Source organism: Python bivittatus, unplaced genomic scaffold (assembly GCF_059951505.1).
Source record: "Python bivittatus isolate LINGU-HERP-01145 unplaced genomic scaffold, Pbiv_v1 ctg000980_np1212, whole genome shotgun sequence".
In the NCBI taxonomy this organism is placed as follows: Eukaryota; Metazoa; Chordata; class Lepidosauria; order Squamata; family Pythonidae; genus Python; species Python bivittatus.
In genome coordinates this window covers 36,533,259-36,549,065 of record NW_028277125.1, presented here as the reverse complement: position 1 = coordinate 36,549,065, position 15,807 = coordinate 36,533,259, and the positions used below count along the sequence as shown (strand labels likewise).

The window sequence follows — 15,807 nt, the reverse complement described above, 5'->3', positions numbered from 1 at the left end:
CCTAAAATAAAGTGTATGAATATTGGCTCATTTATTTGTCTAATCTTTGGCCATATTAAGATATCTAATTAGAATTCATCTAATGCCAGTTACTACAAAGAAAGCAACTTCAATTAGCCATCAGATTACTACTTCAGCAGCAGCTGCATGGGCAACTGATCTTTGTTGGTCATAATACTACTTTCATGAGCCTAAGTAAACTATAGGTTAGTTTCAATGAACTGGACAGGATTGATCTTAAAGAGCAAACTCAGAAAGATATCCTTATATAACAATAACATATAATCAAATAAAGATGGAGAGAACAAAGTTTATAAGGTTGTTTTCTGCTAATGGACAAAAGGCAAAATGACTAATGACCTGGAAACAGCAACTGTTATAGGAATCAAGCTGAACACAAATTTATTTAAATATCCTAGACATATTTACTTAGAACTACATTCCACAGCATTACCTGGGCCTTATTCCCCAAGTACAGCACAGCATATAAAATGCAGTAAAATTGTAATAGATGGGGTAGATATATTTTGGAGAAAAATGTATGTATTTTATATATCTTAGAATCCATTATCAACTGTTTATGAAATGTCACTAAATAAAAGAGAATTTTAAAAATCTATTTCTTAACTAGAGAGCCAGTTTCGTGCAGTGGTTAAGGCACCAGGCTAGAAACTGGGAGACTGTGAGTTCTAGTCTTGCCCTAGGCACAAAGCCAGCTGGGTGACCTTGGGCCAGTCACTCTCTCTCAGCCCTAGGAAGCTGGCAATGGCAAACCACTTTGGAAAAGCCATGCCAAGAAAACTGCAGGGACTAGTCCAGGCAGTCTCCAGGAATCAAGACTGACTTGAAGGCACCAAAACAAAAAACAAAAAAACCCTAACTATCACTTATCTGAGATGCATTTGCAGAGTTTCAATAAGAATTCAGTTTGGCATAGAACCACAGAACACTGCATTCCTCTTCATTATCTTGTTCAGAAAGTAAAACAAACCAATTACAAATCTTTCCTTAAAATGTCATTTGTTTTTCATCTGTCTGGAGAAAGTCAAGAAGTGGATGAAAAGGGGAGTATTATCCATTTGCCATCAGATTCTTACAGTTTTTCCCATTTGGGCTCTGGCATTTTGGTAGACAATATTAAAACAACACGATTTGTCTTCCATCACAACTCATGTCACTACATTAGGTAGGTAAGGAATCAATACATTCCCTTTTAACTACAAAGTCTTAAACAAGAACCTTGGGTTCTTATAAACTTTATAAAACTTTAAGGTTATTTCTATACATCAAAGCACCAAATGGCACTGAAGACCAGCACTGAGCTTTATAAGCCATGCAACCAGCTAATGTTAGCAAAAACATGGCAAGCTACAGTAGTCTGGGCAACAAATCTTAAAACTGGCAGGCTTTGTTGTAGTATAGTTGCCTCTATGTTGAAAGAAGAGTGCAAGGCGACGTACTATATTTGCCAAATTTCTTTGTCAGCTTTTATCAATCGCAGCCATTTAACAGAAAAAAAATAAATAAGAAAGACACAGTTCCCAAGGCAACATAACTGACCCTTCACCAACCTCCCTTTTAGGCAATCCAAGCTCCCAGTTCCAGCGACTAGCCCAGCCTGCGATTTAGCCCTCTGCTGAAAAACAAACCGATCTCCTTCCTTTCCACACCTATTGCCCACTACCCCAAATATTGAGAGGTGCATGTCGACCCACGCAGCTTTCCCAGTTGACCCCCACCAAACATTTCCTCACTCACCCGCGTCCATCCTGCCCCCGCCCTCTCAAGCTCGGGGCACCCACGGCTGTCTCCGGACTGACACAGATCACCAAAGCGGCGCACTTTATACTTCTCATCCCATAGCGCTGCTCTCACCCAATCGCGGAGATGTTCACCACTCATCTAAGCGACGATTGGTTAGCTTCAGATGCAATGGTTTCTCCCGCTACATGGCAGGTGCCATTTTGTTGTACGGAGAGAGAAATGGTCACGCAGGGTTACTTAAATCGACCTTGCTTTCCTTCTGAAGCAGGAAAAAACGTTCGTAATTACCATTTACTGCTTTCTATCCCTCGGAGTAGTACAACTGACATATGGTATTACAGGTGTAGAAAGTGAAGGGGGGCCGCCATATTTCTGTACGGAGTATTAAACACCACCCACTTGACCCAATATGGCGCTGTCAAGTAATTCGCATCAGAGCGTTGTTTCAACAGTATCGGCCCAACCAGAGAGCAGCTGTTCTTCACTGCTTCTGGTTTGCCTGACATCAAGTCAATCGGTGAGATACAAGGGGGGAGAAGGAGAAGTAAGGAGCGTTGCTGGTGGTTGTGAGGGCCGTTTCGCTCATATACTGTACCGCCAAAGGTATATGGGGTGTGTTGAATGACAGCGCCTTCCGTACGGAAGTTACTCTGCAGGGTGTGGCGAGACCAGCTGTGGTGACTTGTCTGGCTTCGCCATCTTGTTGTACGGCTGAAGGGGGGGCGGAGAGGGGGGTGAGGCAGGGCCGCCCGTGCGGCCTCCAGCGATGGTGATCTGTTGCGCGGCACTGAATTGCTCCAACCGGCAGGGCAAAGATCCCCGGGGCCGAGCGGCCGTCTCTTTCCACAGGTAACCAGGGGGAGGGAAAGGAGCGCTCGCACCTGCCCGTCTCCTGCTTCGTGCCTCGATACGGGGCTTCTCGAGGCGCACCTTTTCGGTCGGGTAGACCGACGCAGAGCTTCCCGTTTCTCTTCCGCTCGCAGTTCTGTGACAGGCTGATGTCCCCCGAGCCAGCCCGGCTACCGTCTTCACTACCTTTTACACTCGCTTCTGGGCAGTTGGACTGTTCTTTCTCTTTCACCGACCCGCATCACTCATTGCCCGTCCCTCCCAGACAGGCCAAGTGAGCATCCCCTCAACAATAGGGGGACCAACTTTACCCCCCCCCCGCCCCGGCGCCCACCTGCAGGCACAAAAGCCTTTTGTTGCCTTCTCATCCTTTCTCCCGTTTCTTGTCATCTGTCCACAGTTTAAGAAAATAGTGAGGGGGCTACAACTCCTGTGAAAATTACTGTACATCTTTTGGGCTAAGAGTTTGTTTTTTCTTTGGGAGCGGAAGGCAGGCACTCTATACCTGCTTGGTTATAATGTCATCAGTCCTAATCCTTCACCGCCGCTCTCCACCACGGGATTTGTAGTTGAAGCATTGACCAGAGGGGTTAAGATATGGCTCAAGCCATAGCCCTGATTTCATATATGGGACGCTGATGCATGAGTAAGCAATATTACTGTTGTTCACAAGTTTACTTGTCCTGTCTTGTCTGAGTTTTGGAAATATGCACCCACTGGAGAAAGCAACTTTTTTCAGTAGCAAATCTGTCAGTAGGTGGCTTGTGGAGCAACTGCTTTCATAGGGAGAAAGCTGAGTGTTGCTTTTCCTGTCAAGGAACATAACCTAATCACTGATTTGCTCTGAGATGTGGCATTCTTGCCAATCCTTGCAAGAGATAAATTGTATTCTAGAAATATCAACTGAATCTTGGCTGATTTTTCATTATCCAATATATATGGTTGTGTGCAAATCCATATTTAGACTAGAAAAGGAACACATTACAACTATGAGAAAATAAGCAAAAAAGCGACAGTATGGTATTCTGTTAATATAAAACAAGTGAAATGTCATCTCTGTATACTCAAACAATTATAAAGGGATTCTCGTTTTATTCTCTTTTTTTGCATACAGCAGAAAACCAAATATAGGTTTATTGTTACAGTGGATAGTTTATAAGCTTTTTTATATTTGTGTTAAATCTAAAACTTTTAACAGTTTAAACATTCAATGATAGCCATTATTTCCTGTCTAAGATTAATTTTTAAAAATACCTATGCACTTCAAAATGTGAAAGTAGTCCAAAGGTGAAAATATGCAAAATTTACTTAACTCATCTGAAGAAGTATATATATGAATTTAAGTTAAGGCTTGGAAACTTCCTTGCTGGATAGTGAGCATCAAACGAGATGCATCTAGAAATTCCCATGTAGAACACATGGACAATGTCTGGGCCTTATTTTGCTACTCAAAGCTTAATATTCTCTTTTGAAGATAGGAGTCTGCTTTAGCTATTATGGGCAGTGAATATTCCTTGGGTCCCAGATTCTTCTTCTATAATTATCTTGAGTTCTGTATTTTTATACATGTGAAATTAATTTATATTTCTGAAAAGTATTAAAAATGTATACTATTTTAAAATATGAGTTGATTAGGAATAGCCCATTGGTTTCTAATGAACCAAGGACATCTGTGGGGAGTTTCAGGTTTAATTATTTAATCCACACTATAATTAGTTTTGCTTGTCTCCATTTTTTAAAGATGTATTACAGTATTTGATTATGTCAAGTGTTTATTTTCTGGACCAAGATGGGAGGGTCTGATTGTGCAAGGATGACTTCTTCAAGAAGTCTTTTCATTGGTTTCTTTCTCCTGCTTCTTTGCTGCCAAGTGAATCTTGCATTGCTCTCCTATCCAAACTTTTGATGCTATTGGTGGATTCCATGTATTTTTTTTAAAAAAAACTGCTTTACTGGAGAACATTTTTGCTGTTTAGTGCATGTTTTGTCCCTTGTTTTGGGAAGCTATTCAATTCGGATGGGAAGCCAATGCCTTTTCCCCCAAAATAAAATTTCTTTCCATCCTAATCTAGTACTGGGAAAGATTCCATAAATATTGATGCACACTAGCAGTTCAGAAATTGTGTGTGTTTTCATACAGCTCTTTTCCCATTAGGATTACTATATTGTCAAACTGGTTATTTTAACACATGCTAAATATATATTTTTAATAATTTTTGTGTCAGAAAGTGACTTTTGTGACTTAAGTGACTTCCGACCTTCTTGACAACAGAAATTAATGAACTTATTATCCATCCTCCGTCCTTAATACTACAAAAATCCCTTCAGCCCCTTGTTTAGTTCTTTTTCAGTTATCATATCCATAAATCATCACTTCACTTTTCTCTATTTTCAGCAAAAAGTCCATAAAAATTTCCAGTCTTTTAAAAAAGGCACTTATAGTTTTATCCCTGACCAAACAGGTCAGTTTCACCATTTCTGACAATTCCGACATCTTTACAACTCATTCCTCCATTGTGGGAATTTCAGTATTCCTCCATTGTTGTGCATATAACAGTCTTGCTGTGGTTACCATATATAAAATCAATCTTCCATGAGTTTTTTCTAATTGGCTTTCCATAAGTCCCAGTAAGAAAAGTTATGGCTTCTTCTCAACATTAATCTTTAATTATTATTTTTTTTGGTATCATTGTATGTTTTGTATCCAGAATTTTCTAGCTTTTTCACAAGTTCACCATGCATGGTAAAATGTCCCTTCATGTTTTCCACCTTTCCAACATTGATTTGAGGTATCTTTATATATCTTTGATAGTTTCTCCGATGTCATATACTAACGGTACCTTATTTTATAAAAATTCTCTCTTAAATTATAACATAATGTGCATTTCATCCCATTTACCAATATATTTTAATTACTATTTTTTAAAAAGCTATTGCTAAATGATACTGCTTTTCCTTTCAATAATCAAGTATTCAGATAGTAATCCATTCATATCAGACTTGTCATTAAACAGTAAATTGGTATTCTTTACAGGCTGAGTCCTTGAATCACTAAGAATGGTATGTTAACTAAACTAATATTCCAAGCTAATTTGTATCTGTTTCTGACAGATAATTTAGTTTAGTTATCATCTTTCTCTAACAAAATATCTGCATATTAAATGCTAACATGCTATTTTTTTTAGTATTATTTTTTAATTAAGTTTAGAGGCTGCCTGACTCCAAATGCCTCTTGGCAGCTTTGCACTTTAAAAAACTAAGGAACAATAAAATAAGAAAAAGATCATGCACACCCAGAAAAAAACAACACACAAAAGGAAAACCAACAGGCTCAACAGCCACCCTACCCAAGGCAAGAAATCTGTGTTATATCTTTCTCAAATGAACTAATGAGAAGTGTTTCTGTTGAAACAAAGGCTTAGTTCCAGACATTACATCAAACCTATGATTTGAGCTTCCAAAAAAGTGAATCTGTTCTTTAGATATGCCAGTTTTCCATCATCTTAAGTTTCTGGAAGTAGAGGAATTACTGTAAGGGAATAATGACTGTAGTTGTAACATTTGTACAAGCCAATGTATTTATTTATATGTATTTGTTTACAATAATTGTTAACTTTAATTTAAAATTAAAACCACATAACACAACCTTGATGATGTCACAATTCACCCAAAGCCCTCTGGACTAACTCAATTTTAAGTAGCTTCTGGAAAACTGTTAAGGATGGAATCAATCTCACCTCCAAGGGGAGGCCATTTCAGAGGATTAGGACTACAGTATCATGGAGAAGCAATACCTTTGAGCTGATCCCCCCTCACTTCCCCAAAACGGGGCACTACTAACATTTTCTCCTGAGAGAGATAATTGATTAATCATTCATTCATTCAGACATGAGCTAGAATTATAGATCTGGGTTACACCAATCCAGAAAACTACTAGATGGCAGCAAAATGTTAGCGCTTTCTGTATCTTCTTGCTATCATCTAGTGCTTGTCATGGTTTTTGCAGCTCAGATCTGGTAGCCCTGTATCAGGCCAAACCATAGTAGGATAGTGTTAAGAAAATTAGTAGGAATTACAGGCAGAATCAAAAGCAATGGCACTTTTATTTTTAAATTACAGAATTGCATAGGTATGGCTTAAAATCAGTAGGACAGTGTAAACAAAAGAAATTATAGAAACAATGGTAGAGGGAATACCTTGGTGGGCTTCTAGTGGTCAGACGTTGCACTGTTCGCATCAATCAAGAACAATGCTAGACACAAGATTACTTATTTAATTATAAGTATTTAAAAAAGGCTCAAAGAGTATAATCAGGAAGAATTTCAAACAGTATATGTTTGTATTCAGGTAAAAATCAGTTTTAGTTCATCTCCATCTGAGCGACTTAATCTCTTCGGTGGCAGGAGAAAGATCCAGTGATGCAAGGATGCATAGAACAGTTGAAAAGCAGGGAGAGAAATTCAAGGGTAGAGGAAGAAAATATGGAAGTAAGTTTATCCTTTTTTAAAACTCAAGATGGCTATTAATGGGAAATGAGAAGAGGCTTTTTTTTCTTATGGTAGTTAGAAAATTATGTATTTCTATATGTTTTTCTGTTTGCTACATTTTAACAAGCAGAAAAACATAGAAATACACAATTTCTATAATAGTAAGTCTATTCACACTTATTTGGAGTAAGTTCCATTAAAACTGACTTCTAAATATGCACAGGATTGCATGGTGTCCTCTAACCATGATTTGCTGTAACTTGCAAATTGAGTCACAGAAATATTTAGCTTGTACTAGGTTATTGTTTTTGACACACTAAACTAGAAATGGGTGAAAAGGGAAATGTGTTTTATTTATTAAACACATTTATATAGCTACCCATGTCACTGAATGTGACTCTAGGCAGTGTACAACCAACAATTAAAACAATGTCACAACTGTTAAAAGCACTTTGAAAAATAAATAAAAACAAGATTTCAGAAGAACATCTATCTACAGTAAACACAATACAACCATTGCACAAGTTTCCCATGGGTTCTCCAACAGATGGAAGTCTACCCTCTACTTCAACATATCCAGTGAAAGGGAACATACAATTTCAGTAATTGGTGCCACTGTCAAACTGCTGTTATTGCTAGAAAAAAAGTTCTAAAATTCAATTGGAACATACTTTCTTTTGACTTTAATGCATTATTTAGTGTATTAAACTAAATTGTATTGCACTCTGGAATGATGGAGAACAAGTTTGACCTTGTATGTGACATCTTTTCAGGTACTTGAATAGTGCTATCATATTTTCTCTTAGTCTGTTCTTTTTTAAACTAAATTGACACAATTGTTTCAATCTTTCTTTGTGGCTTCTAGTACCCTGATAATTATCACTGACTTTCTCTGAATCTGTTCCAATTTCTCTGAATCTTTATTAAAGTATGATATCCAGAACTGAACACAATACTTGAAGTGGGGGTGTGACCACTGCAAAATAAAATGGAACTATAGTTCCCATGATTTGGACACTACTCCTTTTGTTGGAGCCTAAAATTTCATTTACCTTTTAGTCAGTGGCATCACCTTGATGACTCATAGTCAGTTTACAATAAACTACTATTCTAAGAAATTCTCACATATAACCAAGCCAGGTATCCTCAGTCTTATATCTGAGGACTTTATTGTAGTTTCTGAAGGAAACTTTCCATCTGACTCTGTTAAATTTCATTCTATTATTTATAGCCCATTTTCCTAACCTGTCAAAACCATTCTGAATTTTAATTCTGTATTCCTGTATTAGCTACTCTACCCAATTCTGTGTCACTTCTTACCCTGTAGTTTGATCTTATGCAGTTAATTGAATGGGAACCTTTGGGGCATAAGTTTACTTGGGATTACAAACTTAATGTTTGGCTGATGAATATTTTATTAAAATCTACTGATTGTTGAACACCTTTTTGCAAATTATTATTTCATAAAAATAGCTATTGTTTTAATAATCACTTATATGTATTTTCATTATATGTAAAGAAGCTTTAAACAATGTTTAAACAACTCAGCATCTTTATGAAATACTGCTTCTAAAAATGTAATGAATGCTACTTATATCTGTATAATATATCAAACTTTTTTAGAAAATTTAAGTTTCTTAAGCTTAACCCCATCTATAAATTTTCATGATTCCAGGAAAGAAAAAAAGAAACACATATGGTAACTTTTTTCCTTTTATACTTTTTTTAAGGTTTCCATTAAAGGATTCAAAGCGACTAATCCAGTGGTTGAAAGCAGTACAACGGGACAATTGGATTCCCACCAAATATTCCTTTCTGTGCAGTGAACACTTCACTAAAGACAGCTTTTCAAAACGGCTGGAAGACCAACATCGGTTGCTCAAACCCACAGCCATCCCAACTATATTCCAAATTTCTGAGACAAGGGGCAACAGCAGGGATTATGCCAAAAGAAAGAGAAAAATAATAACCCAGACTCTACAAAGAAATGGCAATCAATCAAATGAAGGAAGTGGGGAGGTAGTTGAGGGAATCCTATCATCTGGCCAAGACTTGTTAGTGGAAGGAACTAATGAAATGGAGCACATGACTCTTCAAGCTGAAATTGGGTCAATGTCTGAGCAAGGGGAGAGTTTCCAGGTCCAACTTGAAGGCTCTCTCAGAAGGATGTTAGCAGATAACTTAGTTACAAAAGTTACTCAGAATAAGCCAGAAAAGTGTTCTGTTGAGGACCATTCTGAAATGGTTATCCATCCAGGAAGTTTCAAAATTGATAAAAATGGTATATCAGAGGATGACTTCACACCTCCAGTGTCAGGTGCATGTAAATTTATTGGATCCCTTCATTCTTACAGCTTTTTCTCCAAACACACTAGAGAGAAATCGTCATTTCCAAAGGAACAACTAGAAAGAAAAAGGTTAAGGAGAAGTGCGGAACCAAGCTGTAGTAACAACCTTGTGGAGCAGGACACTAGGTTTAGAGAAACGTCCTCTACTTCTTCTCTTACTGCTATCCCCCAGAAATCTTCCCAAAGCATGTCTGCATCCCCTGCAGATCTGACCCCTAAACCAGCCACAGAAGCTGTAGTAGGTCAGAAGGGAGAGACTGATGCCAACCCCATGTCAATCAATGAGGTCATTATGTCTGCTTCAGGAGCGTGCAAGCTCATTGATTCCCTTCATTCATACTGTTTCTCCTCTAGGCAAAGTAAAAGTCAAGTGTGTTGTTTGAGAGAACAAGTAGAGAAGAAGAATGGAGAACTGAAGCAGCTGAGACAAAAGATCAGCCGCTCTGACAGCCAGGTTAGAAAATTGAAGGAAAAGCTGGATGAGCTGAAGAGGATAAATTTCCCATTCTTGAGCAACCTGTTGTCCCAGGACTGTGGTTAGTATTCTCTGCACTTTCACAACTGAGAAAAATTGATGGCAAAATATGCAGGTATCTAGCATACAATATGCTGGGTGTTTTTTCTTTTCAAGAAAGACCCATAGTACCTGCCTCTTGCCATATCTCCTGCCTAGCACTATCATGATCTTCATTTCTTCCCCTATATCCTCCTCCAATTCTCTTGTTCTCAAGCCCTGGTCCTGCCTGCCTAGAGAGGATTCTCACTCTCTCAGTCCTAATTTTCATTATATCATTCATACCTTCCAACTCTCTACACTTCTCACCCATTAACAACCCCATGCCCTTTCCCCACCATTTGGCTGCCCTTGATTGAGTCACTCAGCAGCCACTACTAGTTCCAGCAATCTCATCTAAATGTCCACTAATCACCTTAATCCCAACCAAGGTCAATTATATTTCCAATCTCCCCAAATAGACTTGATTCTCATTCAGAGTTGGTGGGGCACACCAGCCTTGACTTCTCATTTCCAAAACCTCTGATCATTCTCTGTCTCACAAATGGAGAGAGGCATACATCCAAACCATATAGTCCCACTGTTGTCAACTCTTTCCTTCTCTTTCCTTTCCTTCTCTTCCCCTAGCCTCACCTCAAATGGATTGTTTTTTGAAATAACCTATAGTCCCAAGACAACACCCCATCACCTTTCCAAAACCAGTCCTTTGTCACCAGCCAATGGTCCTCATGGAACAGTTCAGGTTGTGATTGTTTCCTAGCTGTCTCCTCCTTGTTCAAAGGTGGCAGGCAATCAGATGAACAATTCTGGTGGATATACCCACCCAAGTCAGTCACAGGGCTTGAGCAAGTGACAATACTCTGTCCAAAAGGATGGATCCTGCTTCTGCTGCCTATAATGGTCTACTGCAGCACACCAACATCTGGGCCATTCATACCACCTTCACCAGCTGTCTTGCTTTCATTCCATTTTCACTGTTCTTCCCACTCCTTGCATGCCATCAGTGTCCTCTACCACAGGGTCTTTTCCAACACAGCAATCTCAAGCTTAACCAATGCTCTCACCTAGATTTCTTTTGCTGCACAAAGTCTCAGTTCCTCCTTCCCTTCCATTTTATCTCCAACTAAGTTCTTCCCTCTCCAACAAGCTAACATGCTAATGCTTCCATGTTCTCATGCATCCATAATTCACTAGCTCACTTTCACTAACCTTAATTTCTTTCCACTTCATGCTGCTATACAATTACCACCTCCTCAGTATGATCTTATTAATATTTTCTCACGTTTGAATTCCAGAAATTAATATCACTTGATTAGTATATTATTTCCTAAGAGATAAAGTTAATTCTGTTTGACCTGGAGGCTTGGCTTTCAAGTTGTGGAATGTAAATATGGGTCATGCAAAAATATAACAACCAGCATTTGAACAAAGTTTCAAACATGAATTGTACCCAAAATAATAATCTGGGGAAAAAATATCTTAAATGGTGCAAACTCTGTCATTTCTTAGATCCGCAGAACAAATGACAGGTACTGTCAGCCCTGCAAAGTAGACCAGACTAAGAAACAATGCTATATAGGTCAGGACTACTTTTATTGTATCAGCTGTAGTTACAGAATCTTGCAAGTCTGAATGTGCTTCCCCCCTCCTTCACTTTATCTTGATGTGAATTAGAGGCTTGTTTGAGACGTTTTCTCAGATTAATTTCCTGGCCTGGGCTCATTCCCCACTTATCTGACTATTGCCTTGGTAACAGTCCTCCTATCCTTCAAGTCCATTCCCTATACTCTCTACAGGAACGCTGCATATTTAGTAATGCAAATTTGCTAAAGCCTACAAACAAGGCTAAGTGAAGGCAGGCCCATAACCTTCCAATTGGGAAAAGGCAAATCCTGCCTTTCACTCCTAATATTGAGGTAATCAGCCACAGGAGCCAAGTTTTTTTTTCCTGATAGTAACTTAAAACAGCAGTTCCCCTTGATGAACGTGGGACAAAAGTAAAAGATGGTTGAAATGAGGTCAGAGCACTTTCCTTGCCTCCATTCCAAGACCCCCTAATGAGGTCTGTAGTGGGTATTCTTTGTCCCAATTTCAATTATATCACCTATTACAGCTGTTATCTCAAAGAAATCAGTGGAAGCCAGTGCACTTTAAGGTAAAAGAACAAGTAATACATTTGAATTTAACAACCTTGGCCAGGTTGTGGTGAAGGCATTTAGAATTATTATATAAAATGAGTTAACCACCAAACAGTTATTGACTATTGTAATGATTTGAGCATTACAATGAAATAATCCTTACTGATGTAATGTTTTAATGATTTACTAAACTATAGCTTTAGTTGTGTTGTATGTGCTATACAGAAGAACAGAGTTCATACTTCTGATGTGCGATTATTGTTACTTATTATTTGTCTCATGAAACAAAAAGATGCAAAGGGTTTTGTTTTTGGTATTTTGTAGAGGAAATTATGTACTCATTTCTTTTGTATCGGGTAACAGTTGTTGCCTGCTTTCAGATTTGTATATACTGTTTATTCTGGATGTCCTAATTTCTTACCTAACCCATTTAATTTATTTTTAAAATGTGGTACAATTTGATGGGGGTGAGTTGTCTGTCTATTTGACAAAATTTATATCCTGCCCCAATCCTGACAGACTCTGAAAAAAAAAACCCAAGGCAAAACTTTCAAAAGAAGAAAACGTGGATAACATTTAAAACCAGATAGTCAAGGCATTTTGAAGGAACTAAATGTCAGAAGCAAACTAGATCAAATTGTTAACCAAGTTAGTGCTAGACATTATTTACTTATAAGATCTGCACTGACCTCGCATCTTTTTCTGGTCTTGGCTCATGAACAGAATTAAATTATATCAGTGTATTGATGTTTTCCGGTGATCTGCTCATGTGGTTTCATATTTATGTTCAATAGCATAGGATGCAGGACAGAACTTTGCTGCATCAGATTTTTCCTTCTGAGAAACAGGTAGACAAAGTCAGATAATTAAAGAAGTTTCCTAGCATAGAATATCTTTGAGGGCCAGTTGCTCTGTTTTACCCTCTGTACACATTTCTCCTTGGGGGGAAAATATGGGGCAGACAAAGTTAAATCTGCTTCACGATGGTCCTGATGCCTTGGCTAGGTGATGGATCACATCGATAGTTTTGGCTCCCACCCTCATGTGCTACCATCAGAGGGCCTTGTGCACAGGTGTTCAGTTCAGTTTGTGAGAACTAGTTGTTAAAATGACAAACTGAAGTGAGATACACAATATGGACCCTGTTTCCGATTTACCTCCAGTGATAGTGCTGGCTCTGTCACTCTTACTCTTTGGGCAGCTAGTCTCTTGGCTTAGCCTGCCACCAGGGTGATGGGAGAGAGATCCCAGGTTGGTTGCTCAGCTGGGGCCACATCTTCATTGGTTACAGGTGAGAGCTATAGTGACTGGAAGCCCTGGATGGCAGGCAGGGACTCATCAAACCAGCCCAGCCCCACAGCCTCCCCAGGGGTTTAACAGGTGAAGCTGAGTAAAATTTCTGCCTGTCAGGCAAACTCAGAGTTCATCTGAGAATTGCAGATGATAATTGGAACACATTGCTGCCTAATTTAGATAACACCCCTGGGCTTGGAGAAGGATTCCGTACTTGAGCCCAATCCTGGCCACACATGCCTGCTTCAGATCAGTGCCATATTGCCTTTTCCAAACAAATCTAGGAACTACTTTTGTACTGTACTTCCTACAATAGTCTGATGCTACACTTTAAACTTTGTCAACCATAGGGCCACATTCCCTTATTAATATTCCCAATTTAGTTTAGCTTTTTGTAGCAATATGAGATAGGTTTTGAACATATTTATCTTCATATATCAGTGATAATAATCTGTAATATTGTTGAGGTACATTTTCATTTGCAAACATGTATAAGCTGCAACCAGTGCTGTCCTTTGCTCACTGTAGCTTATTAAAAAAAGAAAGCTTGGCAAATTGGATTTCACTAGCAAAAGAACTATTTATTTATTCATGTTTACATTTCTCAGTCTGACTGTTAACTTCCTCCTTCTTTGCTTCTGCTTGTTTTACAAGCTAAATGCTTGTCTTTGTTTTATGTGTTGCCAATATGTACCTTATCTTTACGAAAGAGCAGAAGGAGCCAAAAAGAATTATGAGCCACAATCTATGCCAAAGTTTTACATCAGTTCTGCATAACTTTCTTAAACTAGACTACAAATCCTAGACTACAAATCCCAGAAAACACTGCGGTAACCTCTATAGACTCCCAAGATTATTTCCTGTTTTGTCTTACTGGATTGTTGCAGCGTTTCATGGAGGTTAGGGAAAGGTTAGTGATTTTAAGTGAGCAAGCTATAACTAGTATTGCAAGATATGGCCAGCAAAGAAATTCAAACAGGTACTGTTTAAAATAGTTATTTTTTAAAATTTAAATACTAATGCTTTTTGAATATGGAGATTTGGGTTCTGTTTTATATCTATTAAATTATACTGATGATTGCTGTTCGTTTTCCTTTGCATGTAGAAAGACATTTCAACAGAGAGTGCTGCACAGATCCTAAATTCTCTTATGTTTCAATTGGGGCTGATTGTTGATTATTTCTTAACCTGTGATTGTACCAAAAATAAGAAATTCAGAGATAACACACTCTTTCTCCTGCTTTCCTTACCAAGAGTTAATGTTAACAAGTGACCAGGAAGTTTCTACGTATTTTTAAATTCAATTGTATCAACTTTTGATTGTGGTGGCAAGAATTTGGCTGGCATTCAGCTCAATTTCCAGGGCATGAATGCAATGGAGGTGATTTGTGCTATTCAAGATATATACACACTTTAAAACAAGCTTTTATAGAACATTATTTCTCTCTGTGACTGATTATTTCTCAGTAATTAAAGCCTGATAAAATAATACATCTGTAATTTTTAACTCTATTATTTTTATAGTATTTACTATTAAGCACAGCCTATTAACTATTAAATGAATTGTTCAAAAGGAGATTGTGAAGTTGATAGGTCTACTGAAACATTTGTAACGTTTGTTAATTTTTTAACCATATTAATAAATGTAGTTCTGCAAGTTTTCCCTTTTCAAAATGTGTACAATCATCAAATAATTATAAAATTGTAGAATGGGTATAAAATTTTTTTAAATCAAGTAGCCATACTAGTTTATTGGAACAGAATATACATTCAGTGAAATTATACATTTCTTGAAACTATTTAGGCACTACTTTTGTAGTATTTGCCATATAAAATGGGAGCTTTGCATTGCACAAAACAGCATTTAGCATATACTACAGTAAAAGTGGGATGAGAATGAGCAAGGAGAACTGGCTTAGGCACTGTCTGTGTGCTTTTGGAGAAGGTTACTGATTAATAATCTGTAATATTTTGTTTCTGACCAGTTATCATCTAAGTTAGTAAAACTATTTAAATGTTACATTCTCTTTTAAAGAAGCATAATAATTCAAACAAAATAAAAATAACATGATCAGGTTGTAAAATTAGTTGAATTATGATTTAGGACAATAGATCAAGTTGCCTCTGATCAAAATGGTTTAGAACATATCTAATAAAAATGCATCTTTTTGTTTTTAGATCCAATTTTTATATTTAAAGTGTGTGAATTATGATATAAAGATTCTACTGCATGCAAACATATTTAACAAGTTTTCAGTTCCTTGATTTGTCCCACCCACAAAAAGGGGGGAAAATACCCAAGGGTGGTTGTGTACTTATGTGTCAATACTCAGCTCCATTAAAATATCTGATTTCTCCATTAATGTCTATGGGTAGCTCTCACATCCATCCCTGGGGAAATTTAAAAATAGTTT

The 15,807-nt window shown here is 37.7% G+C and overlaps 2 protein-coding genes across 5 annotated transcripts in view; one reads left to right on the top strand and one right to left on the bottom strand.

Moving 5' to 3' along the window:
- Positions 1-1,871, bottom strand: part of ATG4B (autophagy related 4B cysteine peptidase) — a 30,191-nt gene extending 28,320 nt beyond the window's left edge. Inside the window, exon 1 of one of the 2 annotated variants that reach the window (XM_088132063.1) lies at positions 1,759-1,871. In XM_088132063.1, coding sequence (XP_087988189.1) covers positions 1,759-1,768 — 10 coding nt within the window. In that variant the 5' untranslated portion in view covers positions 1,769-1,871. The remainder of the gene's footprint in view (positions 1-1,758) is intronic. The other variant, XM_088132064.1, reaches the window with a different exon arrangement.
- A 598-nt stretch (positions 1,872-2,469) lies between these two features.
- Positions 2,470-15,807, top strand: part of THAP4 (THAP domain containing 4) — a 30,459-nt gene continuing 17,121 nt past the window's right edge. Inside the window, exons 1-2 of one of the 3 annotated variants that reach the window (XM_007440447.3) lie at positions 2,470-2,613; positions 8,831-9,984. In XM_007440447.3, coding sequence (XP_007440509.1) covers positions 2,531-2,613; positions 8,831-9,984 — 1,237 coding nt within the window. In that variant the 5' untranslated portion in view covers positions 2,470-2,530. The remainder of the gene's footprint in view (positions 2,614-8,830; positions 9,985-15,807) is intronic. The other 2 variants (XM_007440445.4, XM_007440446.4) reach the window with 2 other exon arrangements.